General features: G+C 55.3%; 1 protein-coding gene across 1 annotated transcript; it reads right to left on the bottom strand.

Annotated features, from left to right (window-relative positions):
* Window positions 1–754: 754 nt before the first annotated feature.
* On the bottom strand, window positions 755–17815 carry DPYSL4 (dihydropyrimidinase like 4). The gene is made up of 14 exons (XM_054205621.1): window positions 17777–17815; window positions 15701–15789; window positions 14916–15100; window positions 13885–14049; window positions 11851–11912; window positions 11677–11757; window positions 9518–9586; window positions 9292–9412; window positions 8430–8586; window positions 7281–7422; window positions 6062–6232; window positions 5037–5216; window positions 2972–3143; window positions 755–1737 (listed from the first exon to the last, which is right to left on the bottom strand). Exons 1-14 carry the CDS (start codon window positions 17813–17815, stop codon window positions 1646–1648), a joined length of 1725 nt encoding a protein of 574 aa, XP_054061596.1. The 3' UTR covers window positions 755–1645.
* Window positions 17816–23487: the final 5672 nt, after the last annotated feature.

Raw genomic sequence — 23487 nt, 5'->3', positions numbered from 1 at the left:
ATATTTTGTTTAAAATTAATTATAAAGTAGATGAACAAATGCATTTCCATATGTATTTGATGCAGAAGATACTACAAGTCATTACATTAATCTATGAGATAATAGGTCAGATGAGATAATAAAAAAGAAAAAAAACACACACACACAAAAAAAATCCCTTCCTGGTTTAAATTTTTGAATTCAGGTAATAATGCATTCATTCATATTTAACTCATGGGTTAGTGCATCCAGAGCTGCTGAGCAGTACGATTTCAGCTTTCACCTATGGAGCAGACGCTTGCTCCTGTTTCCACAGCTCTTCTGTTCCCCTTTTCGCTCCCTGCTCCCGGACAGAGCTGGAAATGAGCGTCTGCCATGGCCCGAGGAGACACCGCCAGGTACAGCAGCTCCGACTGCAGCTGCCTCTCACGGGCATCGAAGCAGTCTGGACCTAGGGGCCAAATCTGACCATCCTCCTGGTATTTTAGCTTTATTTACAAACCAGAGGCTTTTGTGACCCCAAATCTGATCTAAGCAGAAAGGTGAGATTCTCCATTATTCCTACGCAGTTAATAATAAGCCTCTTTTCATTGTCAAAGGGGAGTACAGTGACGTGAAAGTCATGAACAGGCGTTACAAACCTTCGTGCATAAAAACCCAAAGGAAGAAAACACAAGAATTGACTCAGATGGACCAACCACTTCTACTATTTTACGATTTCCAACAAACTTTATTCAAGCCAAGGAACAGAAAACGAATGGCGAGCCATTCCGCTAGAGGTACATGCATAGCTTTGTGGCATAGAGGTTCACCTTTACTGTACATACCTTTAAATATAATAAACGGGCTATAATATCCTTTATAAAAGAGTCTGTCGTATGCAACTGGCCTTCAAATGAGCCTTGTTATTGGTTATAAGACTTACACTCGGTTCTTGAAAAACTGTATAAATAATCTTTTAAAAAACAAGCCTAAGAGGAAGACTGCAGCCCACCGGCGCGTCCGCCGCGGCTCGGTGTCCCAGGAGCCACCAGCACCCGTCCTGCCCACGGGGGCTGCGACCACCACAGCGACCGACAGCCGCTGCCGTCCCACAGAGCGGTGCTTGGCCACGGGCGCAGGGCCAGGACGGAGTAGAGATCTCCGCGGTGTAGAGATCTGCTGGGGGACACTGCAAACGCGAGGTGTAACCCACTGTAGTAAAAACACGGAGTCGGAAGTGCTTATCGGTTAAAAGTCCTTTGACTAGAAAGGGCAGTGGACGCTACTCAACAGGGCAGTGGATGCTACTAGAAAGGAGCGTTTTCCAGCCAAAACGCACCTTGATTTTCGCCCCGGGCGGGAGGGGGCCGGCGGCTGGGCCGAGCACGCAGCCCAGCGCACGCCGGGGCACCCGCATGCAGGAGGGAAGGGCTGGCCAGGGGGCTACTGCAGAAACAGACTGGGAGAAACGGAGATGGGAGCACTACCTCTCGGGGGGGTCACTCTATTTTCTACCTACAAGAAGAAGGGGCTGGGGCAGCTGAGGAATGCTCGATGTCCATCCTGAGCTTGAGGAAACCCACCGTCCCCTTCCCGGCTGGCCCTGCAGGACGCGAGCAGCCCCCGGCAGCGGGGAGGGCAGCCACGCCGTGGGGCAGGGGGAGCGCGCAGCCCCCACTGCCCCTCAGGACAGCGAGGTGATGTTGGAGCGGCCGCCCGGGGGGGCCATGATCTTCTGCGCCGTGCGCCGGGCGATGTGGTCGTCCGCCTGCGAGCCTGGGGGAGAGGAAAGGCATGGGGGGTGCTGTCGGCACCAGGGAGGTGTCCCGCTGCTCTAAATGCACGAGTCATAAAACATTCCCTTCCTGGGAAATACTAATGCTTTCGCTGTATATCATTTTGGACACTATATTATCATAGTACAGTTTGGAATGCCTTTATTTGCCTGAATGTATTTATTTTTTATTGCTTCTTTCTGGAAAGCATTATAAATGGCTTTGCTGTAAATAAACAGTTTCTATATAATAAAAAGTGGGACCTTGAACATTTATTAAACAATATATCATAGAATCACAGAACGGTTTGGGTGGGAAGGGACCTTAAAGGCCACCCAGTGGCACCCCCTGCCCTGGGCAGGGACACCTCCCACCAGCCCAGGTTGCTCCAAGCCCCGTCCAACCTGGCCTTGAACCCCTCCAGGGATGGGGCAGCCACAGCTGCTCTGGGCAACCTGGGCCAGGGGCTCACCACCCTCAGCATGAAACATTTCTTCCTTATATGTAGCCCAAATCTTCCCTCTTTTAGTTTAAAGTCATTGCCCCTTGTCCTATCGCAACAGGCCTGGCTAAAAAGTCCATCCCCATCTTTCCTGTAGGCCCCCTTTCAGAATTGAGAAGCCGCGTATGATCCATCTGCTTTCAACCAGCTAAGAAAACATTACAAGAGTCATTTTAGGGCAGAGCGTTGTCTTTCTGAGGTCCCCAAAGCTGCTGGACGCTGAGCTGAGCGATGCTGAACCGCTGCCTGCTTATGCAGAAAGAGCTAAGGAATGATCTTACTCGTTCCTGAAAATGGAGTTATTTGGCTGATCTCTACAAACCCAACAACTTCTAACCCCCGACTCGCAGGGATGCAGCCGGGGCTGATGTCCTGACCCCCCGACAGCCTCGGCAGCGTCCCCGCGGAGCAGGGCAGGGCTGCGGTGACACCGTCGCCCTCAGCCCCGTCCTGCTCCCGCGGCCGCAGCCTCTGCCCTGCGCGGGGCCAGTGCTCGCAGCCCCCCGGCTTCACACAGACCTTCCTCGGCGCATTTACACAGACACTCTTAACACGTTCTAGAGATTCCTTAGGCTGCTGCAACAGCAAGACTTGCTTTTTACTGAGCAAAAATTAAGTTTCTATCCCTCAGCTTGGCCCTGCCGCTCACACGCGCCCGGGACTGTGCAATCCCCGCGCAAGCCAGCCCCCCCGCCGCCTGCAGCCCCCCGACTTTCATGTCCCCAGGCCCTACCAGACAAGCTGAACCCCGACTGATGGAGGTTGCGCACGGCAGGAGCCTGGGCTTTGCCGGCACAGGGCGCGATCCTGGACGCCGGGGTGGGGGCCACGGCTTTGGCGCTCGCCAGGACCTCGTGGACGGGTCCGTCGTACAGCCCTCTGGGGACACCGTGGACTTCGGCCAGCTGCCAGCGGGGAGAAAGCGGAGGCGTAAGGCATGTATTTAAGCTGAGGTGAAAAAGAACCAGACCCGACCTATGCGTAATGACTTTTTGTCCCGCTGTCCGTGCTTAACCCCTTACGGAGGGCTTTTGGGGAGGCTGCACCCCCAGAGAGACCAGACCAGACGCCCCCCAGGCAGAGAGTGGCTCTTCCCACCCTCAACGCCAGGCAGGGGATGCTCCCGGACCCTGCAGGAACGTAGTGCTGCACCCCCACAAAGGTCCTGTCCTCCAGGAAAAGGGGCTCTGAGAGGCGGCCGGGGGGTGCCCGGCGTGCGCGGGGCCGTGCTCCCCTGAGGACAACATCCCAGGGGCGCGTGCCCCAGCCGGTGTCACCCGGTGTGACCGCCAGGTCCCCCTGCGGGGAGGATGAGCTCAGCCCTGGGCGCTCACGGCTGCCAGGGCAGCCAAAGCCTAACGACTTCGTTACCGGCGCTTCATCACAGATTTGCTTAAGGCTGTTTCTCCTCCCAGGCGAAGCAGTGACAGCCTTTGACAACCACAGGGTCAGAAGGGACTTGTTCTGAAGATGAAAAGTGCTGGGTTTCAAATTCAAAAGGCACAGACTGATAGGTTATCAAGACATATATAGCATTTTCTGTAGAAACGTTTCTCTTACATGACCTTTGTCTTCATCATGCTGAGTATCTTGTAAAGAAAATACCCTGCTCAGTGTTTTCCAGCGCTCTGTTTGACCGCAGCTCCTGTCAAAAGCTCTGGTTAAATCACGGATGGAGAGCTGGCACGGGCAGGCCGCCGGGCCATTTGCAGAGCGCTGAACACGCCTGCCCGAACCCATTAACTGAACAAACCCACCCCTCCCCGCCGGGGCTGACGCACGGTCATCACCCCGCCACAGCAGCGGTGTCAGCTCAGCGCGCGTCAAGCTTTGTGTTGAGCAAACTCCAGCCTTTTTGATAAAAAATATGGCACGGCGTGTCTGCTTCCACAACGACAGAGATGCAGCTTGACTCTGAACAAGGAGCCCGGGGACTCTCTGCCCCATCCCCATCCCCATCCTGCAGGGACCTGGCAGGTCCCATCCAACCCCATCCCCATCCTGCAGGGACCTGGCAGGGACACATCCCCCTCCCCATCCCCATTCCCATCCTGCAGGGACCCGGCAGTGACATATCCCCATCCCCATCCCGCCCTGGCTCCGAGGCACCCCCAGGAGTCCCGCTGGGAGCCGGGGGTTCCTGCCGCAGCTGCCAGCGCTGCTGGTGCCTCTGCAGGTAATTTGGGGTCAATGATTTCTGCTCTGCCTTCACCTACAGCGCATAACAAAAATCTCGACAACACGCGGCAAAGGGGAGGAGGGCAGAGCTGTTAAGAAGCTTTTCGTATATTTGCACGCCCTTGTATCTCCTGATAAAGCTGAGCTAGCACACTGAAGGATTTATCTTACTGCATTTCCAGTAACTACCGAATGCTACATCCATTAGTCTTTGAGAGATGCAGAGCAGGCACTGGGAATACAACAACAACACAAACTTTTCCAGTACAGGTAGCGGAGGAATTCCTCCCTTCGGCCTCAGTGCAAAACAAACAAAACCAGATTTGCTATAAAGCAAAATATTTTTGCTTCATAACTTCAAAATAAGCAAATAATACTCATAATAGTAGTATTATTAGTTATAACAGTAAAATAGGCATTAATGATTAATGTGCTAAGCCACACACCAAAGCACTTAACATGACAACATTACAAATTTCCAAGAAGAAATAATAATATTCCTGTTTCTGGAATTTCCTGTTCCTTCTACCAGGAAGGTCACTGTAACAGCGACGGCAATACAATAATGCAGAGAGATTGCCAGGAAAACACGGGATTACTGCAAATAAAGTTCTCCTTACCCTGTTTCTTGCCTTTATCCTTTTATAAACAAAATCAGGGAAGGTCTTTCGAGGAATGAAGCGACCCGACCCCTGGGTGACAAAGAGGTTTCCATCTTCAAGAACAACTCTTCCCTGGCTTATGACCACGGTGGGAACGCCGTGGCACTCTGTGCCTTCAAATATGTTGTACTCCACGTTCTGGAAAGAACAAACCAAGACATCCAGCGTGGCCGAGACTGAAGAAGAGAAGTGATGGTCTGGCCAACTCCACACACAACCCCGTTTTTGTACCTTGCTCCTCGCGCACTCTCAGTCGTACTGAACTAACGCCGCGCATTTCAAATAAGGTGGGTCTTCTAATGGGCTGAACTAAAGCAAACTGGTATGGAGAAACTAAATCCCCCAAACACTCAGTACTTGCCCAAAAGACACTCCTGGAGCAAACTAGACTTTGACTGTATGCGAACAATCAATTCTCGCTAAGCCCCAGAAGAGCTCTGCCGAAGTTCTCCATCCGGGGACAGAAGTTCTTCTCATTTCTTCCCAGTCCCTGCAAGTCTCCCACCAAAACAGGTCTGCAAAGTCAGGTGTGTTTTGTGGGAAGTGCAAAATCGTGCCGCTTTCTTCAAATGCTCCCACTACTATCACTAACAGACTACCCAAAAAATAAACTTTACAGTAAAAAATGCAGAATTATTGAAAAGCAAAAGTGAATTTCCTGGACAAAAATATAACCCGTTCCTCTTTTTTAAAGAAAAGATCGTAAAATTTGTGTACCAGAGGCTGACCGTCTCAGAGCAGTCACTCTGCGACTCAGTTACAACCCTACCCCTTCCCAAATCTCCAGCTTTACAGTAACCAAAGGATATTTTCATTTACTTGTGTGTTAAAAAAGAAATGCATGGTCCTTCATCGCTTTACCCACATGAAGGGCTCCTCCCTCACTGAATGATCTGATCTTTCTGATCTGAAGAAATGCATTGCTTTACCGCTCTCGTCTGACTCTAAAACCAGCTCAAGAAAATAATTTAAAAATATTTTACCAGATTGTGGGTTTTTGCTGAGATGATTTTGGTAGCCTTGGGATTCCACAAAACCAGGTCTGCGTCAGCGCCCACGGCGACGCGCCCCTTCCTGGGGTAGCAGTTGAAGATCTTGGCGGCATTGGTGCTGGTCACCGCCACGAAATCGTTCTCGTCCATCTTCCCGGGGACCTGGGAAACAGAGGAGGAGAAGGACCGTCCCCGGAGACACGTCCTGCTCCCAGCCGCGGGCAGCAGCCCCGTCCCCGTGCCTGGACCCTGCGTGAGGATCCACACGGCGACGGGGCCGCAATTACGGGGAACTGCAGGAGACATATGGGGGGGCTGAGCCTTGTCCCTGTCGGCTAAATCATGCAACAGAGGTTTTCATTTTCCCTCGACTCTGAAATTTAAAGTCTCTAAAAACAAGACCTGCACTGGTAAGCTCCAACGCCCTGCACAGGTGCCTCACGCTCACCAAAGACGGTTAACGAAATTACAATGAAGAAAGACTGGAAGTGAACCTAAATAGTGCTAATTATCATCTTTATTTATTATCTTAAGATAAATTCTATTTATCTTAGAGATAGAGACTTCAGGGTGGCTTGGTTCCCAAGCTCCTGGAAGTCCGCACAGAGGTGCCTGCTCGGCGGGATGCCGGCTGGAGCCTCCCAGGGATGCGCCTTGGGAGGGCGGCGTGCTCCCGCGCAGGGACAGGGACTCGGTCCCCCCAGCCAGACAGGGTGGTCCCGTGCAGGGGGACGTCATGCCCATGTACCACGGCTCTCCCTCGGCAGCAGAGCTCCGCTGCCCAGACGCCATGGAGGTGCCGTGGGAACCTGTCCCCAGCGGTGGGGCCCGGGGCTGGCGGGCACGGCCACGGCCACCAAGGGACAGACACCCTGTCCCCAACCGCCTCCCCAGCGCTCCTGCAAGCACCAGGGCAGAGGAACGTCGCGTCTTACCCTCAGGAAAGTGTGTTTGAGAGACCTTCTCTTGCGCCTGTGAGTGAGAGTGGGGTGGATGATCCCCCTAACGAAGCCTTTGAAGACACTTTGAAGGCATTCGAGTGTCACATTTTCTCTCATTAGCAAACTCCTCTGAAGTAACAGTCTAGACAATGTCACACCTCCTGGCTCGTTTGCATTAACGAGGACACTGACATCACCTAGCACAAGCGCTGCTCACATGCGCTTTCATCCACAGCTCCGCAGGGAATCAGCGTTCTCTCAGTACTTACCACACACTTTTCCCAGATTATCGCCATCCGCTCTTCGATGCCGTTGGTTCCCTCAGGGATGAGGGTGAAGTTGTCCTTCCCCACAGCCTTCTGCGCGGTGCTGAAGGTGCAGTGAGCGCTGCCAGTGACCTGCAGGTCCCCGCTAGGCAAAGCACGGCGGAGGAGGTCAGAGGAGGCACCTGCGGTGCAAACACCCTCCCTGGCACTGCCACCACCTCCTCGGCACTGCCACCACCTCCTTGGCACTGCCACCACCTCCTCGGCACTGCCACCACCGCCCTGGCACTGCCACCACCTCCTCGGCACTGCCACCACCGCCCTGGCACTGCCACCACCTCCCCACCGGTGACACCGCTCCTCTGTTCAGGCAAAAGCCACCCACACCCAGAGAACTCCCTGGGGCACTGCTGACTTGGGGGCTCCGTGCTGGGTCTGTTCGGTTCAGATCGGTTTCACCAAGACGACTGCAAAGGCAGGCGACTTACAAGCCATAAATGCCAAAAGAAGTCAAGCTAAAAGGCACTTTTATGGGTACACAGAGGCATCTCCCTCTACTAATTTATGCAGGAATCAAGCACTGGAATCATCTAATAGACGTAAACAGCAGCCTCACAAGCACTATTGATGTTCTCTCCTAAGCTGGACATTATTTTTACTGTTTAAAACAACATTTTAATATTTGCATCTCCCCTTCTGAAGGAGGAACCGGGCAACGTGAGCCTGATTTTTACAGGAAAAACCCGGTAACTATCACCTGGCTTCATCCAAGCACAATTTAGACCCTTTTGAAAGAGTCACCCTGCTCAAAACACTGAAGATTTATTCTTTTGGTATAGAAAAGCGTGCCGATTGATAATTTTTTCCTACTCTGATTATCATGTGAAGGGGAGAGGTGAACTGTGTGCAAGCTCTGCTGTGCTGCTGCACCCCCAGTGCCCAGGGATGGGGGGAGGGGGGTGCCCCGGGAAGCAGAGGCTGTTACCCACCGGGGAAAGCTGGGGGGGTCGTGCCACGGAGGTCGGGGGCTGCGACCCCCATCCAGCCCCGCTCTGGAGGCGGTCCTGGGGCTGGAAACGGCACCCGAATGAATGTGGGCAGGATGCAAACACAAGGGATGTGCTCAGGGATCCCCCCCGGCACGGAACTCACCAGGACAAGAGGGAGGTGAGATGATCCGGCGTGGTGGGGTCCGGGCTGATGGGGGGGGACGTGACGAAGGCGGCAGCTTTGGCCCAGTTTTTACTCCAGTAGTGCGAGCCGTCGGCGCCCAGGCTGGCGGTGATGGGCTCGCCGTACACAACCGTGCCTGCGGAGCAATCGGGGGGTGAGGGCGAACGCGCCGCGTGTCCTGCAGCCTCCTCACACCGCGCGCACACTCCGCGGCTAACGGCACGGCACGGTTTCACTCATCTTCAGTGTTCTCACTATTTCACCCACTTAAATTCACATTAATCCCTCAGATTACCTCGTACAACTGGGAAACGCTGACAAAACAGGTTTTGAATCCCTCTGTTTTCTCCTTAGAGCAAACATACGTTTGTACCTACAAACCCCCTCGCCTTCCTCTAACTCAAACCAGTGCCCCTGGCAGGCACCCGGCTGGGGGCAGAGGCGGCTGCGGACCCCCCGTCCCCGGGCACGGCCTCCTGCTCCCTGCAGGATCGCTCCCAGCTCTCCCCACTCTAACCCCGCTCTGAAGCTGGAGTTTGCTCCGGGACCATTTTTCATTTAGTTCATGACAAACGATTGCAAGTGAATTATTTCCTTTTTTTCAGCGGCAGCTACTGAGATCCAGGTGTCAAAGTTTCAAGCACATTTCCTCAAATCTTCCCAGCTGAGAGCAATTAGCTCTGGCACACTCCGCAAAGAAAAGCCTACACTGAGTTTTAGCACCCTTAAAATGTGAGAGAACGTGGGTGATAACGAGTTCTTAAACCTTGCAGCTAGACTGATATTCCTGGCCATATTTAAATGGGCTCGTTTAGCATGCAAACACAGAACGGCGCGTTACCTTTCCTCTTTGCTTGAGCTAACACATCTGCTGCACCTCTGCTCATCACTTTGGTGACGTACAAGGGGCAGTTGGCCTGTTTGGCGATGGTAATGGCGCGGTACACCGCCTCCGCTTCCACCTGCGGGCACAGAACTGGGGCAGAAACGTCCCCGGGCGCCTCGGCCAACGCCGCAGCGGTGGGTCCGAACCCCCCGGCAGCTCCACGAAGGGCTGGAGACGTTACCTCCTCGGGGCGGCTGAGCACGTGCCCTTCTGGCCCCGTAATCCCGAGTTCCAGCAGCCTCTTCTGCTCCTGGGTGGAGGAAAACGAACGGAAGAGCAGTGAGTGACACGAACAGCCCGTCTGAAGCTATGCGGGGGACAAAACACCTTTTCTGAAGTACCTGAAGGACGATGGAAATTCATGAATGTGACCGGGCAACACCATTTATACCTGTGACACTCCGTAAGCCGCTGCAGCAGAGGCAAGGACATTAACCAACGCTACGGACCAGATCTCACAGGCTTTAAAGGCTCCCGCTCTTAGAGGATGGTTGTTTTTCCATCCCCCGTATTCCTGTTGCAGACATCCTCCGAGTTTGTCCCCAGGTCATCACGCTGACAGCTTAAAGAAATACTTCTGAAGACACCGAACTGCTTGGGATCGCACCATGTTTCACAGGCAGCTGAAGAAAAGGTTTCTCAGATAAAATCCCGGGGAGGTGGGAATTGGGCATTAGCCTTTCTCCTGTTTGTCCCAAGAAGCCCATCTGAAGGACTGGGATCCCGCTTTCATTTAAACTCTCCTCCCACACCAGCCTGAACACTCGTGTCACCGTAAGCCAAAAGGAACTGCGAGTCTAGTTCTGCCTTCCGTCATCTGATTGCAGCACGCACCTAAGATTTTATTTTCCAAAAGTAAAAAGTAATGAACACGAGCAAAGTCTGCAATACCAAGGAAGTTCCTGAGAGCAGTTTTGGGAAATAAATATTGCCAAGTGTGAGGTACGTTGTTTCAAAAGGTTACTTTCTAGACCTCTCCATTTTCTCGAGCGCGCAGACAGTGTGACCAAGGCTCACTTAGGGCAGCCAGTCAGCCCCAAAGCGCACGTGCTGGAACCACCCACGAGCCCCTCTGAAGAGTCCTGGGACAGAACCCAGAGTGCGTGAGGAATCGGGAGGACGCTGCCGATTTCAGCAGGGGCCCCTGACCCTCCTGTGTGTTCTCCTGCCTGCAGACAGTGACCCCAGGGGCTCCCGTCAGCCCTGTCCCCCCAGCGCCTGGGTTCTCAGCTTACCCCGGGGAGCGGGTCCCCCCCGGTCAGCGGGTCCCCCCCGGTCCTGTCAGCGGGTCCCCCCTGGTGCAGGGGCAGGATGCAGGGACAGGGGGTCTGCAGCCCCCCGCCCGCTGTGGGGCTCAGTGCCCACCCACACACACCGACCATGGCTGCTCTGCTGCAAGGCGACCAGCACAGCTCTTGGTGGAGGTCTCCGAGCAAGAGGGGTGATTTTAGTGTGGCCCCAGCAGTGTGCCCAGGTGGCCAAGGAGGCCACCAGCATCCTGGCCTGTGTCAGGAACAGTGTGGCCATAAGGACTGGGGCAGTGACTGACCCCCTGTACTGGGCGCTGGCGAGGCCCCACCTCGAGGGCTGGGTCCAGTTTTGGGCCCCTCACCACAAGACAGACCCCGAGGGGCCAGAGCGTGTCCAGAGAAGGGCAACGGAGCTGGTGAGGGGTCTGGAGCACAAGTCTGGTGAGGAGCAGCTGAGGGAGCTGGGGGTGTTCAGCCTGGAGAAAAGGGGGCTGAGGGGAGACCTTCTTGCTCTCTACAGCTCCCTGAAAGGAGGGGGAAGCCAGGGGGGGTCGGGCCCTTCTCCCAAGGAACAGGCCATGGGACAAGGGGAAACGGCCTCCAGTTGTGCCAGGGGAGGTTTAGGATGGATATTGGGAACAATTTCTTCATGGAAAGGGTTGTCAAGCGTTGGAAGAGGCTGCCCAGGGCAGTGGTGGAGTCGCCATCCCTGGAGGGATTTAAAGGATGGGCAGACGTGGGGCTTAGAGATATGGTTTAGTGGTGGTTTTTGTCAGAGTTACTTTGATGGTTGGACTCGATGATGTGAAAGGTCCAACCTAGGTGACTCTGATTCTATGACTCTACGATGCCCCGTGGACAGCAGGCACCGGGAAGCGCTCGCTGTCCTCTCCCCAAGGCAACCCGTGTCACAGCGGGCTGCTGCTCCTCTCGCAGCTGCACCCACCCCCACTGACTCTGCTGAGGCCAGAAGCTGCTGGCACCGCTCCACCGCCCACCAGCGATCCAGCCCAGCTCTTAAAGGCAGCACTTTGCCTGAAACCAAAGTACTCTGGTCAACCTGTAATTTAAAGGCATATAAATACTGTACCTCATCGATGATGTCTCCGTTTTCCGCATGCACTTGGGCAATGGCCCCCAGGTCTCGGATAATGCAGAATATTTCATACATCTGCCAAGAGACAGCGGGTTGCCCAACGTCAGACACGTCGCAGCTCACGCCCGGAGCCTGGGGAGGGCTCCCACTGGACGCTGGCTGCGTTACCTGGGCATCGCTGCACTGGAGCTTGTCTTTGTAAGCCATAAAAACCAGGAAGGAGTTCACACCTTGAGAAACGAAAATGAAACGTGCGTTTATTGTCCCATTGAGAGCTCGGTACGGGCTGAGCAGGGGGCGTTCGAACCAGGGGGGCTTTGTGCAGGCTGGAGTTAGACCGAAAGCAAAGCAATCTACGGGCTGAAACGGGGACTGTCCCCACAAGAACTGAACGCCAAAGCGCGGGGGCCGTGAACGACAATTCACCCCGACCCTTGCATGCACGGGAACCAAAACAACCAACCCGCGCTCCATTTGTGATTTGGGTACTCGGTAACGTGCTGCAAACTCACGGAATCAAATGCATTGCTCCAAGCTGAGTTCTCCCCCCAGAGGTGGCTTCAATTTATGGTTTATCCCCCGCTTCTTTCTGATAACTGTTTGATTTACTGCATTAGTGCTAAGACTAGAAATTGCAGCAGAAGATGAAACTCTTTAGTATCAGAGCAGTGTTATTTCGTGCCAGTTATTAACCCGGAGCAATGGATGCGCGGTACTTTGCATCCCGCATTGCACAGCCCTCATTCACTTCTAAGATAAAACGTGACTGATGAAGCACCGAGTCGAAGCCGGAGAATTGCTGCTGTGTTTTATGTGGATAGAGGCAGCAACTAATCCCAACCACAATCAAATCACAAACAAACTGTATTTCATGGGAACGTGCATATGAAAAATACCCGGTATAAGCTTGGAATAGCTACATTACTGCAGCCACTCTGCATTTTAATAGGAAATTCACTGCAAATTTCTATGTTAATTGGCCAATTAAGCCCTTGCTCGCAAGGCTGCAAATTACACTGAAGTCATTTAGATCTACATTAGCATATCTGAAAGCAAAACGTAGTTCCGAACATGGAAATAAGTATTAATGAAATGCATGAATTCCTGCTGCATGGCCTGGTTTGCAGCAAGCCACGTCCCGCGAACACTTCAGGGTGTGCAGGAATTACAACAAAATCTCTATGGAAAGCCCAAAGGTTGGTTTCATTCTACAAGTTCCGTCTTGAGCGTTTTTATTTAAACACTTTTCTGCACATCAGGCAGCCTGACCGAGAGTGCCTGATACCATTCCTTTAGTTTCCCAAATCCATTTCCATGACTGGGCTGTACACTGCCCGAAGGCGACAGCACAGGAACGAGATCTTACGGTAGCAATCCGGTGGCAATAGCCCTGTCCACACCTTTCTCCTAGATGGCAAAGGACGGGTAGTTCACACCTCAACAGCGAAGGTGCATGGTCCCCTGTGCACACCCCTTATCACAGAATCACAGAACGGTTTGGGCTGGAAGGGACCTTAAAGGCCACCCAGTGGCACCCCCTGCCCTGGGCAGGGACACCTCCCACCAGCCCAGGTTGCTCCAAGCCCCGTCCAACCTGGCCTTGAACCCCTCCAGGGATGGGGCAGCCACAGCTGCTCTGGGCAACCTGGGCCAGGGGCTCACCCCCCTCACAGCAAACAATTTCTGCCTCACATCTCATCTCAATCTCCCCTCTTGCAGTGTAAAACCCTTCCCCCTTGTCCCACGGCTCCCCTCCCTGCTCCAGAGTCCCTCCCCAGCTTTCCTGGAGCCCCTTTAGGGACTGGAAGGGGCTGGAAGGTCTCCCCGGAGCCTTCTCTTCTCCAGGCTGAACCCCCCCAGCTCTCTCAGCCTGTCCCCACAGCAGAGGGGCTCCAGCCCTCCCAGCATCTCCGGGGCCTCCTCTGGCCCTGCTCCAACAGCTCCGTGTCTTTCTGCTGTTGGTGCCCCAGCGCTGGAGGCAGCACTGCAGGGGGGTCTCACAGAGCGGAGCAGAGGGGCAGAACCCCCCCCTCGCCCTGCTGCCCACGCTGCTTTTTATCCCTGGGTAAGGGGAGCACGGCAGAGCAGCAATAACTATCAAAGCTTACCCTATGGCGACTTGCTACGTGCCCGTGCTGCAGGCATTACGGAGCGGGTGTTGTTTGTGTGGTTACTGCCAGACACCGCTCCTCCCGTCCTTACCCTTGTCCTTCACCAGGGCTTCCAGCTCCTCCTTCAGGCTCTCGTGCCAGCGGGGGACGTCGACGTGCAGGGAGTAATCGCAGCAGGCCTGGCTGTCGGCGCTGCCGCGCCACTGCTCGTAGGCAGCCAGGAGGCTGGTCCCCGGCTCCGGGCAGACGTGGTCAACTGCGGGAACACCGCGGGGTTAGCAGGGAGAGCGCAGGAGAAACACCCGGGGAGCGCCGCGGCCACCCGCACTCCTGTGCGAGCCTTCACTGCTGTGAACAGGAGACGCTTTAATACTAACTCACGTTTACAGCATTGATTAAAGATGAAGGATAATAAACTTCCCGGATAAAGTGCAACAAACGGCACAAAGGAACTCGAAGTTACTGCCACTCTTGTGGCTTTTTCTCACACAGCCCCCCCAGCACAGCACGCCAGAGCGGCCGGTGGCCACAGCGTGTCCTTGCACACCCTTGCACAGCCCCCCCGGGCATCGCCCACGGGCAGCCGGTCACCCACCGCCCACCAGCTCCCGCCGCCCCCCTCAGCATCGCTCCTGCTCCCCCCAGCACGGGCCGCGGGGTCGGTACCCAGCTACGCCGGGACTCGCTGAGGCTGGTCCTTCAGCCACATGCTACAGCGGGCCTCGGCACCAGAACAAGAACAAAACAGAAATCTAAATTATTTTACACTAACACAAAAACAGAACCCGTGCTCACCAAGAGCTGAAAAACTCATATAAAAACACAGCTGCAAAGCTACTGAAAACATATTAAAAGGTGTTCAAAGTTTTCTCCTATTTTACTCTCTTATGAGGTGAAGCAGGAGCAACTATATATTTTTAATAGATGTGCGTAGCAACAGAAGGAGGTTCTGAAAGGTACATAATGCATTTTAATTAGCTTTGTAATGCTTTGATTACTGCAGCAAAAACGAACGTTTCTCTGCTATGAGGGTAAATAATCTCTGCGACGATAAAAGGCCCAGGGTATTTTGCTAAACAGTGTTCTACTTTAGAAATCTGTTCAGAGGCTGCTCCGTCTTACTGATCATCGTGGTTCCTCCTGCCAGGGCAGCTTTTGTGCCTTGGAAGAAGCCGTCGGCAGGGGTCATGCCCATGACGGGCATCTGCAGTCTGGTGTGGACGTCGATCCCCCCCGGCATCACCATCTGCCCGTAGGCATCAATTGTCTTTACGCCACCAGGAACAATCAGGTTTTCTCCAATTTGCCTGAAAACGATATTAAGATCTCCTGTTAATTGGCAACGGCTTTTAAGTGAGGATGCAAAAGCAACTACTTCTAAGCGCTGCTCGTGGGTGCGCACCCACGGGCACCGCTCGGGCTCCCCCCGGGGGCAGCTGCACGCAGGGCGCTCGGTCGGGCGCAGGAGCGGAGCTGGGGTCCCACCGCAGCTCCCAGCCCCCCCCAGCTCCCACCCACCCCTCCCGGCCCAGCAGCTCCCAGCCCACCCCTCAGCGCTGGGACACATCGGGCCACCACCCGAGGGACCCTGCGCGGAAGGGAGGAGCCGCTGCGGTCTCCGTGCCGCACCGTGTGCCGCTCGTGTGCCTTCGCAGCGCTACACCTGGCTCCTCACCTGTCCCCCGCCCAGCTTACAGCGGAGCACGGGCTGCCAGCCTGTCCGTCCTCCCAGCCACAGACGCACACTAATGGAGCTCCTTCTTGACACTATTCTACAAAGCTGTCCTTGTTTTTCAAAAACGAAACATATTTCCAAGAGAAAAATGACAGAAGGGAACCTTGTTCAAATCCCACGGCACTGTATCATGCCTGGAAATTACATTACCAAATATAAATTTTTAACTTACTTTATTAAACCGTCTTCCACATAAATGTCTGCATAAAATGACTGATCATCGTTGACAATTTTTCCTCCTTTGATCAGAAGCTGGTCACTCTAATGGGAAAAAAATCAGTTTTTTAAACATTACTTTTTTGGATGCTACTTGACTCATTATGAGCTTTCATTAAGCCTAAGACTTAATATTTTGCCCTTCAACCACGCAAGTTTAGCTGAATGTCCAAACTATCTGACAGCAAAGCCCAGCTGTATTTCACAAAGGGAACCATATAAAATAGTCACTGGGAGGAACGCAGAGGTCCCCGGAAGCGCGGCACGAGCCCGGGGCAGACGCCGCCCGGCCCAGCCCCGGGTACCAGAATGTCCCCCCGTTCCAGGGCTCTGGGCCGCGCAGCTCTGAGCAGAGCCGGCTGAAGGGAGCGAGCAGGGGGCACATCACCCCGCGACAGCCCACCAACAGCCCCTCCAGAGCAGGTCCAGGGGCTGACCAAAGCTCTCAGCAGTTTTAAAAGGTTTGTAAGACGACATCCTGCAGCTCGGCCGTGTCCTGCCTCCTCCATCGGCTCCCACTACTGAGACTTTTACGAGCATCTTATTAACCTGGTAATTTACTGATGTTCGTTAGTTTTCACAGGCTTGTCTGAGGCAGATAATGCCTCAAGGACTTTCCTCACATCAAAGCAAGACACTGGCACAGTTGTCAGATTTGCAAAATCTTTAACCAGAAAAATTAGAAAGCAGCAGCATCTGCGTCAATGTGTTAGCGCAGCCTAATTTAAGAGGATTCCTTCCCTCCTCTCTGGTGTTGCTGGAAAAATTACTACCAAGGCTAAAATGGGCAACACAAAGAGCATGGCCCTAGCGCAAAAACAAGCGAGGGACGGAAGAGCACGTGGCAGCACAGCCCGGACTCACAACACACAACGTGTGCTGATGCGAAACAGCCTGGAAAACATTTTGGAGTCTTGCTTTAAAGAGAGCACTGGCATACGAAACCCCCCACAATTATTAAAGAATTGTTTTTTAGAAGTATCAAGGGTTTTAACGCATCTTTATTGTTCTCTTGTCCCATAAAATCAATCGAAAGAAGCCTCTGCTCAAGCCTCTGCCCCATGGGAGAGCGCTACGGCCCCTCCCCTTGTGGGGCCCATCCTCACCCCACCCCCATCCTCTTCCTCTCCCCGTTCCCATCCTCATCCTCTCCCCATCCCCATCCTCATCCTCTCCCCGTGCCCACCCCATCCCATCCCCATCCCAGCGGGGCCACACCAGCTTCAGCCCCGCACGCCCCAAATCCGCTCCCGCTGCAGAGGAACGGGCTGGGCACCGGCCCCGGCAGCGCCCGGAGCCACCGGGATGTTTTGAAGGAAACTCAGCCGTGAGGCAGCAAAACGAGCGGAAAAAAAAGCATCGCGATCCGGAGCTTTTCCCCGACCGCCGCCGCGGAGCGCTGGCACCGCGAGGGGAATCCCCTCCCACCCCCGCCCGGCGGGGGGGCGCCGGCTGCCCGGATCCCGGGGGGAGCGCGGCTGCCGCTCCGGGGGCGGAGGCGGCCGCGGCCACCGGGGCGAGCAGAGGCCGGGCAGGGGGGCAGGGAACACGGCAGGCGGATGCTTCCCCCCTCGCCGAGCCCGTTCCGCGGAAAAAGCGGTCCCAAAACACGTTTTCCGCCCCAGAGCCCAAAGGAAAGTTGGGGCGGCGGCGGGGCGGCCCCGCGGCCGCGGTGAGGGTCGCGCCGGCCTTTGTCCCCCGGCCGGCGGGACCCCGGCTGCGCCCCCGCCCGCGCAGACAAAGCGCCGGGGCCGGGCCGCGGCCAACAAAGGGAGCGGCGGGGCCGGGGGCTGCCCCCCCCCAACACCTCCCGCAGCCCCTGCCCGGGAGGGAGGGCTGCTCCGGCAGCGCCGGCCGCCAGGTCCCGACCCCCACGAGCGGACAAAGCCCCCGCAGCGCTCCCCGGGCGTCCGGCCCCGCGGGCGGCGGGCACCGACCCGCTCCACCACCGCCGGACGGGCACCGGGCCCGCAGCCGCCGGGGGTGCCGCCCGCCCCCGCGCCGCGCCGCGCCGCGCCGGGGAGTCCCTCACCGTGATGCGGGGGACGCTCTTCTTGCCCTGGTGCGACATGTCCCCGCCGCGCTCCGCCCGCCTCTGCCAGCCCCTGCCTCTGTGCGTGTCCCTGCCGGCACGGCCCCGCCCGCGCGCGCGCCCCCCGCCCGCCCGGGGCCGCGCTCCCGGCGCCGCAGACAAAGCGGGCCCGGGGGGCCGGGAGCGGAGCGGGGCCGGGAGCGGAGCGGGGCCGGGAGCGGAGCGGGGCCGCTCGGGTGGTCCCTGCGGGACCGGCGGCGGGACGGGGCACGCATCCCCCCACCCCGGCACTGCCGCCGCGGACAGGGGCCGGCGGGCGCGGGGGCACGTGGAAGTTGCGTCCCCCGAAGGAGAAGTGGCCGCTCGCCCCCACCTCGGACCGTCCCCTGCCAGCGGCCCCTCCGCCGGCCTCTGCCCGGCCCCGGCCCCCTTCCCGGACGCGCCACGGGCTGCGACGGGACGGGGCCCCCGCTCGCCCTCCCGCGGGGTCTCGGCCGGGACGGCCCCGGGCCGCTGGTACCGCCGGGGGGGCCGAGGGCGCCGGGCCGTATCTCCCCCCGCCCGTTGGCTCCGTGCCTGCCCCCGCCGCAGCCGCCCCTTACCTGCGGGCAGCCGTCGGGCAGCTCTCCCGGGGGGGCGGGCGCCGGGGGCGGCGCGGCGGGGCCGGGGCCGGCGGAGGAGGGGGTCCCGCGGCCGGGGGCGCCGAGCGAGGCGAAGTCCAGCGTCTTGTTGTCGAAGGCGTCCTCCACGCTGCAGAACATCCCGCCGCGCTTCTGCCGCGGCCGCGGGCTGCCCGCGCCCAGCCCCGCGAAGCAGGCGGGCATGGCCGCCTCCCGCCCCCCCGCCATGACCCCCCCCCCGCCGCCCCGCTCCGCTCCCGCCGCGCCGCCGCCGCCGCCTGGCCCCGCCGAGCCCGGCAAAGCGCGTTAAAAGCAGCGCAGGGACCGGCCGCCCCCCCCCGCCCCGCCCGCGGCCGTGACCATCCACCCGTGCACGGCCCCGCGGGAGCTCCGGCCCCCGCCGCCCGGGGTGGCATCGCCCGGCCCCGCCGGTGGCACCCGCGGCGCCGGTGGCTGCGGGGGGGAGCGGTCTCCGCCGGCGCTGCCCCGGGGCGAAGCCGCTGTCACATCGCGGCTGGCGGCCGCTGCCCCCGGCGGGTGCGGGACGGGCGGGATCCCACCGCGATTAAGCCGTGGGAAAACGAGAAAAGTCAGCACTCAGCTCGGGAGGAGGTAAGATGCGGCGCTGGGCCTTGGCAAGAATATTTTTTATTCGCGATTTGGTCAATTTTTCAGGTAGAACTTAAAAAATGGTTAAAGAATGACCGTATTATTAAAAAAAAAATCAGCAAAGTTGCTATAACTAATCAAAGGCTTCCTTTTTGCAACCTGGGAAAAGAACCAAAGCAACTGATCTAATCTGAAGGTTTAAAACAGATCTTTTTATTAAAAGTTTACAATAATTTATTTATTTTACAAATGAATAGAAAGTCTCTTGATAGATATCATATGAATCACAATACAAAAATATGTGTAAAATTCTGTAATTGATCGATCCAGCCCTATTTTAGGCCTGTCAATTACTGCTTCAGCACTGAACCAAACATTACGTATTTAGGATATGGTTGTTAGGATTATATTAGAGAGCACAAGTCACGGCACACCGGCCATTGGAAAAAAAAAGGAAACATTTTTTCTGGTTTACATTTTGCATAAGTTTACAATAGTTCCTTTTTATAAAATGTACAATAGATAAGTACAGGGTCTAATACACATATTCACAATACGATTTCCTGAGTCTAAACTAAATCCCGTTCTGTGCTGACGCACGCTGCCCGCCGGGACGCAAAGGGAGGTGGCGTCACTCCCCGCGAGGGACGCTCGGGTGTGTTTTCTCCTCACGGTCAGGAGTGTTGTCCGCAAGCTGTGTAAGGCACTCGGGGATGCACTGAAGGCTACAGGTATTACTAGAGCAGAATTCTGTCAATAACAGCCACAGTCCTCCAACAGCTTGAACAGGGCGGCCGCGCGGTGGGTGGCACCAGCTGCAGTTCCAGCGGATTTCAGTTTAGACGTGTTGCTCTGGGGATGTGGCCACCGGCCGGTGCCACTGCGGTGCAATGGCCTGCAGCCACGGGACCTGGGCAGGGAGGTCCAGCCGCTCCGGTGCTCCTTTGGAGACCCTGCGTGCGTGACCCAACGCACCCGCTGCTCTGACTCTTGGGGGCCAAACGTAGCCATCGGGGTGTATCGGTAACGCACCAGTGAGACCCTCGGGTCATCGGGCCCCGTCTTGTCGTTATTTGGAGGGCAGCTGGGGAACTTCTACGCGGTGCTTACAGGGGAGAAGCTGGAGTGGTCGGCAGCCCCTGCCCGAGGAGCGGGCGCTCGCCAGCTCGCCACCCGGGCGGTGACCCCCACCTTCCCCTGCTGATGTACACCTGCAGTGGGGGACGGATGGGCTGCGGGAGAAAGCCTTATGACAGAGCCCCAGACGAGGGTTACGCTCCCCCCCGCGGTCCTCTGGCTTTGAGACCGGGTTTGGAACAGAAGCGCAAGACCCAGAGGTGAGCAGGCAGCAACCGAGATCTCTCCCAGCTCATCTCACGGGTGAAGGGTGGCAGCGTCGCCAGAATGGCTCCCTGCCACCATCAAGGACTCATAGCACAAACTCTTCGTACAAAACCCCAGCGGGATCAAACACAAAGTGACTGGAAATTGAGCGAAAACCCCTATGTTGAAATTAAGGAGCACATTTACGTGAATTTCCTGTCTGTGCATTTGTAAGAAATAAACAGTTTCGAAAACATTCTTTGAGCCATTTTTTTCTTTCCTATGTACATACCTTTTTACATATAAATATTAACATATACATAAGCATAATCCCTTATTTACACATGTACCTGTCCTGTACAGTTGGCTTTTAAATTAAAAAAACGTGATTAATGGGAAAACGTAACTGAAATTCCAGACACATCCACACAACGTGCAGAAGCACGGCCTGCCTGAACAGCGACGAAACGGGTCCAGGCCACTGCCAAAGGCGCCTGTGGCCACCGTTGCCAGCCCCTGGCAGGCCCTGGGGTTCGGCCCCCGGCAGCTCCTTTGGTTTGGGCGCTTTTCCCGCAGAGCCCAGTGGAGCCCACGCTGCAGGCGGGCACCTCAACGGCTGTCTGCAGCTCCTCCGAGAAATAAAGTATTTTAAGACATGAAGTATTTAAGTAGAACTGAAAACGGACACTTAGGCTTTAACAATGTTTTTAGCATGAAATGCAGAAGTAAGAATGTAGCTCCTCAATGTAATCCTGATGTTGGTATCTGGTAGAATTGGACTTTGTTAAATTACTTCTATAACATAATCACATGCTGATATCAAAACCCACACCCTTTGACTTAAAACGTCACATTTCTTCAGTACAAATACACCACTTTCCTTAACAACTCATTTTCGTACATTATTGTAGTTTAGCTCCCTTTGCTGTTTACACCGTCCAGTTTAAAGCAGTCGATTGATGTACAATATCTGGAGAGTTTTTAGACTTTCAGTATCAGGGGATTTTGTTTGTAGCTTTCTAAACGCGACACAAGGTTTGGAAGTGGTGCAGGTACCTACGGAACAAAACAAATATAAGGGTTAACTACAACCGGGATTCTCTCTCCAACACGTGGCTTTTAGTCCCAAGCACCACAACATTTGCACGTCATGGGGTTTGCTAGATTGCCTTAAGTAGCTCTCAAATAAGTCTACAGTTGGAGTAGACTTATCCAATTGCTGGTTTTTCTCTGAAAAAAAAAAGATAACTTATTAAATGTTAAATGTACTGTTGTCTAAATGCTGTACCATACATTATATTATTCATTTTTCTTAAGCAATACTATTAGTTTTCAGGTAACACAGAACATCATGATGATAATGATGAATGATGAATGTAAAATTTGCCCTAACTTCACGCAACTTCCGAGGCCACTGTTCCTGAACGCTGCCTCCCCCAGCGCCCACATCCCTCCCCTTCGGAGCATCCCACTGCTGCAGGTGAGTTCCTGGGACGTGGCAGTGCTGGGGATGGGGACCCCAAGAGAGGGTGAGTGCATAAGCAGTGACGTGCAGCACACGGAGACACTGCCACTCTGCGTTGCAGTCAGTAAGTAGCAATCCGGCCATTTGTTTGATAATTGTTACTTCCAAGGAGGCGTACAGATCATCCTCCTACCGGGAACTGACGGAAAAAAAGGCTAAGACAGATCTAGCTAAATTTCTGAGCTGACAGAGAGTGGGTAAAGGCTGTCTAACTGGGTGGCAGGACATGCCCTCCAAGCAGGAATGATCCCCCCCTCCGTTTCCGACGCCAGGGTTCAGGCCAGCCCACATGGATATACAGCCCCGTTGGCCACCGGGGCAACGATGCTGAATTCTCCTGCCAGGCACGGGGACATCAACGAGACCACGCAGCAGTACTGGCTACTTCAGAGACAGCTGGTCCCTACCAATAGTTCAATGTCGGTATAATGGACAGAGAAAGGAGCTGGGCCATGGAGAAGACAAGTTAATGACCCGCGGAGCCAAATTCGACCTCCTCAAGTGAGGAGAGATGGCAGGGAAGGACATGACACCCTTAGGGGAAAGGGTGGCTGCCGTCGAGCTGGGCCATCCCTTCGTCTGCTCCATTCTTGGACCGTTCTTCATCATTTTCTATTTTACACTTGGCCAAGAGACCAACCTCAGGCAGAAGGGGAATTTCTAGGGCAAACACGTGGAGAGCAGAATAATTCAGCCAATGGCCAGAAGGGACGAGGAACCCCCATTCCCATCCCTTCTCCCCCCCCAGAGCTCACCAGTACATCGAATTCCCCTCTTCCCCGGTGCGGGGGGATGAATAAACCCTTCCCGCAGGCCGGGGGGCTCTTCCCTCCCTCTGCAGTGAGCCCTTGAGACGGGGACTCCACCACTCACACGTGGAAAATAAAACCTCAAGAATTTCAATAAGCAATTCCTAAAAAGACACGGAACTTAGAGAAATCAAGAGGAAATACCATCGAAATGTGAAGATGCCGCTGTTGCACGCGGCAGCGTGTCCCTGCGAAGAGCAGGCGGGCAGCAGCGCGGGGGCAGGGTAAGGTGGCCACAAGGAGTTTCTGTGGTGGCAAACAGGGGCGCTGGGCGCTGACGGCAGGTCCCCTCCGCTGCCACTTCAGATTCACCTCGGTGCTGTCTGGGGCACTGCCTGGGGGGCTGCCGTTTGCTTATTCTAAAAGGAACAGGGTTATCATTCTCTCACCATGCAATATTCCGCCAAAGAGATTTTTTTTTCAGAAAGCTGTAAAAATAGGACAAAAGAAGCATTTAAAAAACGGTAATGGATGGAGCTCGAATGTTTGTGCACCTGAGCATTCACTGGCTGTGAAAAACTGCAGCTTCAGTGAAATAGAGCGATCCAGAAATGCAATTCATCAAAGATTATGGACAAAATTTCTTATGGAAAAGGAACGATCGCCTTTGTTGGCCTGTTGTTATTACGCACAGCCTCTCACCGAGGCGGCACTGGAAGGAGAGCCGTATGTCTGTTTCTTTATTTATAAGCGGCAGTAAGGGGATTTGCTGGCAGTTTGTTTAAACACACCCCCTGAGCTGTAAATCCCATTTCTCACGCTCCCGCCGGCCGCACGGCCCTGGCAGGAGGCGCGGAGGCCGCGGCGGTGCATGTGGCCGTCGCC

The sequence above is a fragment of the Rissa tridactyla genome, chromosome 6 (genome assembly GCF_028500815.1).
Source record: "Rissa tridactyla isolate bRisTri1 chromosome 6, bRisTri1.patW.cur.20221130, whole genome shotgun sequence".
In the NCBI taxonomy this organism is placed as follows: domain Eukaryota; kingdom Metazoa; phylum Chordata; class Aves; order Charadriiformes; family Laridae; genus Rissa; species Rissa tridactyla.
The sequence above is the reverse complement of the archived record's forward strand: the minus strand, read 5'-3'. Positions and strand labels throughout refer to the sequence as shown.

Coding starts and splice junctions, on each gene's coding strand:
- DPYSL4 (XM_054205621.1), bottom strand. CDS start 17,815: ATGTCGCACCAGGGCAAGAAGAGCGTCCCCCGCATCACG. Junction 8,587..9,291: donor AGCTCAAGCAAAGAGGAAAG/GTAACGCGCCGT, acceptor ATTGCTCCGCAG/GCACGGTTGTGTACGGCGAG. Junction 5,217..6,061: donor CAGCAAAAACCCACAATCTG/GTAAAATATTTT, acceptor TGTTCTTTCCAG/AACGTGGAGTACAACATATT.